The sequence below is a fragment of the Montipora capricornis genome, chromosome 1 (assembly GCF_036669925.1).
Source record: "Montipora capricornis isolate CH-2021 chromosome 1, ASM3666992v2, whole genome shotgun sequence".
NCBI classification, from domain to species: Eukaryota; Metazoa; Cnidaria; class Anthozoa; order Scleractinia; family Acroporidae; genus Montipora; species Montipora capricornis.
This window is the reverse complement of record NC_090883.1, coordinates 5,253,037-5,255,907: the sequence shown is the minus strand read 5'-3', so window position 1 is coordinate 5,255,907 and position 2,871 is coordinate 5,253,037. Positions and strand designations below refer to the sequence as shown.

The 2,871-nt window shown below is 34.7% G+C and overlaps 1 protein-coding gene across 1 annotated transcript in view; it reads left to right on the top strand.

Moving 5' to 3' along the window:
* Window positions 1–289: 289 nt before the first annotated feature.
* The window catches only part of LOC138055376 (52 kDa repressor of the inhibitor of the protein kinase-like), an 8,758-nt gene continuing 6,176 nt past the window's right edge, over window positions 290–2,871 (top strand). Inside the window, exons 1-2 of the mRNA XM_068901329.1 lie at window positions 290–299; window positions 439–570. Coding sequence (XP_068757430.1) covers window positions 290–299; window positions 439–570 — 142 coding nt within the window. The remainder of the gene's footprint in view (window positions 300–438; window positions 571–2,871) is intronic.

Genomic DNA, 2,871 nt, shown 5'->3' with positions numbered 1-2,871 from the left:
CTTACCCTTAGGAGCTCTCTTTCTGACCATCATTGGACCATCTGTCTTTTTCTTTCTACTACGTTTTTTATCTTTTTCAACCTCATGTAAAGGATCACACTGAAAATCTTGTCTCTTGTCTCCCTGAATTTGGTACTCAGCCTTCTGATCCCTCAGAGTTTCACAGTCATCGCATGTTTCTGAAACCAAAGACACAGACGAAACGTTTGGTTCAAAAAGAGGAACAGGAGCAGGAACAACAGAAGAAGAAACCTCAGTTGGACAGATAATATAGTTTTGCCCCGACAGCATGAATTCAGGTTGGTCGAAGTTAAAGCTAGTAAGAAAATCGACCGCCTTCGAGTCAACTTGAAACATATTCATGTTTGCAGACAGAATGAAAGACTTCAGTTTCATGCTCGACCTTTTAGTGACATTTGAAACTCTCTTTTCATTTAGGAAGATTACCACGATGGTGTGTTGACATAAGAGATGAAGAAGGAAACTCTGTTAATGTGATAGGAAGAAGAGACAGTATATTAGATTTCCATGAAAGCTATTATGAAGCTTGTAAAGCACACGGGTATGAAGGTATTCGTTACATTTTATCACCTGCAAGAAGACTCATGATTCAAAAATTCTTAGATACAAACGAGGGCGAACGACTTCAAAAATCCTATTTTTATAAGGAGTTGTATGATTTTTTCACAATCGGTGAAAAAGGAATGAAAAAAAAAATTATTGTACTTTACATGAAGCCTGCCTCGATCTTGGTTATGGAGAGAGAGAATTTCTTAACTTGATTAAAGAAATGTCAATACACAAGTTCTTTCAACTAAAATTGAAAACAAGCCATCCATATAACAAAGTAGAAAGCATGATGGATCATGAAGAAACATGGTTACAAGATCTCGTATGTGAGGAAAAGCTATGTGAAAAATGTTTGAAAGTTCAAGAGAATTACAAGAATTTGATCAACGAAGTACAACACAAATCAACAATAATTATAGAGAAAGACAAGGTCTCTTTTGTAGAAGAAGAAAAATAATTTTTCCCTTTTTTTTCCGCAAATATCAATAAACCACTTTTAGTCAAAAATTTTAAAAAAATCTTTTATTGAAGTTATATATAACCAAAACATATTTACCATTCATTTTTTTCTTTTTCAATCGGAACAAGAAGTTTCATTGAAATATTTCCTATTCTATATATATCTTTTTTCTTTTTTCAATCAAACCAGGGTGGGAATTGAAAACCACACTTTAACCTTTTCAATAGATGACATCTCTTTCGTAGATAAACAATCTTGTTCCTAAAAAAAAAGATTCTTTTTTTTTTCTTTCCAATTCAAGTCCATCACATTTTTATATTGTGAAGGGGTTGGATCTGAATGAAAAATAAGAAAATCATGTTCTTACCATTTCACCAAGCATTCTTCACTCACCCACTATTTTAATAACGTTACCTAGACAAAAGACATAACAGTAACGACCTGTAATGAGATATAATGACCTATAAGATCAATGATGAAGTCTTAGTCACCGAGCCTACTGGTCGTTCAAACAAGTGAACAATGGAACATGAGGACAAAACTAGGATTCTGAGATCTTGAACAACGAGTTCAACACCTCTATGATATGTTCATTTTATCATATAAGTATTGAACTCTTCGTTTTTTAATTCTAGAGAAAACATCTCTGGACAATCTTTTATCTTAATGTTTTTAAAATAATTAACTTTAAGTAATATCTGATCAATGATGAGAATAGGCTCTCCAATCTACTGGTGACCCTCGCAAGTGGGTATGGAATATGAGGATGAAATTATTCTCTGGCTCTGAGATCAGTTTCTAATTACAAATGAAAAGAAGACTAAAACACCAAACCTTGCGAAGAAACATATTCCAGTTTTAATTCTTGAAAAAGTTTCCTTGCAATGTTTTGTCTGTCTTCAGGATCATTTTCAATACCATTACTGTAATTAGTGGTCAGTGATGAAAACAAGTTTCTCCCACCTACTGGTCACCCTCGCAAGCTGGCATGGAACATGAGGACTATATCGCTTATGAATCTGAGATCACTTTCTAATTACAAAGTAAAAAAAGAAGACTAAAACAACAAAGTGTGTGAAGAAACATCTTACCAGTTTAATTCTTGTAAATGGTTCTTGACACAGTTTGTCTGTCTTCAGGATCATTTTCAATACCATTAATGTAATTTATGTCAAGTTAAGATATCCCGATGATTAGTGAATTTCTTCTCGGATAAGATGATGAGGGAGAATCCCCGCGCTATGAGAGACATAAAGGTTGAAAAAAAGTCTCAATGATTACACCTTGATCGACATATTGATGGTAACCCAACCAAGCGGGCATGGAACGTGAGAGAAGAGGAACATTCTATGAAAGACTTTAATTAAGGAAAAAGAGAGTAAAACAGAAGATCTTGGAACACACGAAAAAGTTTAACTTGCATGTTTTCCAAGGTCGCTCTTTTAACTCTCAATTATAACAAAACATATAATCTCATCTTTACCTCTCGTCGAATAGAAGTCAAACAAGGAACACAGTAGTTTTTTATACTAGGTCTTCATCTTGGGTTACTTGTTCCGACTTCTGGATTCTCCTCTACACTGGACATTTGCAACCGGAGCAACTGCACCAAACATAGTTGCAGTTGATAAGTTTTATTCGAGAGATAAAACACTAACACTAACAAATGATTCTGAGTATTTGCAATCAGGTCTCAGGAAAACAAAGCAAACAAAGCAATACCCCAGAGAGCAGCCTGTTAGCTCTAGCTTGGGATGTCAATTGTTACGAAACCCTGACATCGTTGAACCATGATTTGCAAAACAGATGCAGCAGCATAATTTCCAGGTTTTTAGGGCCTG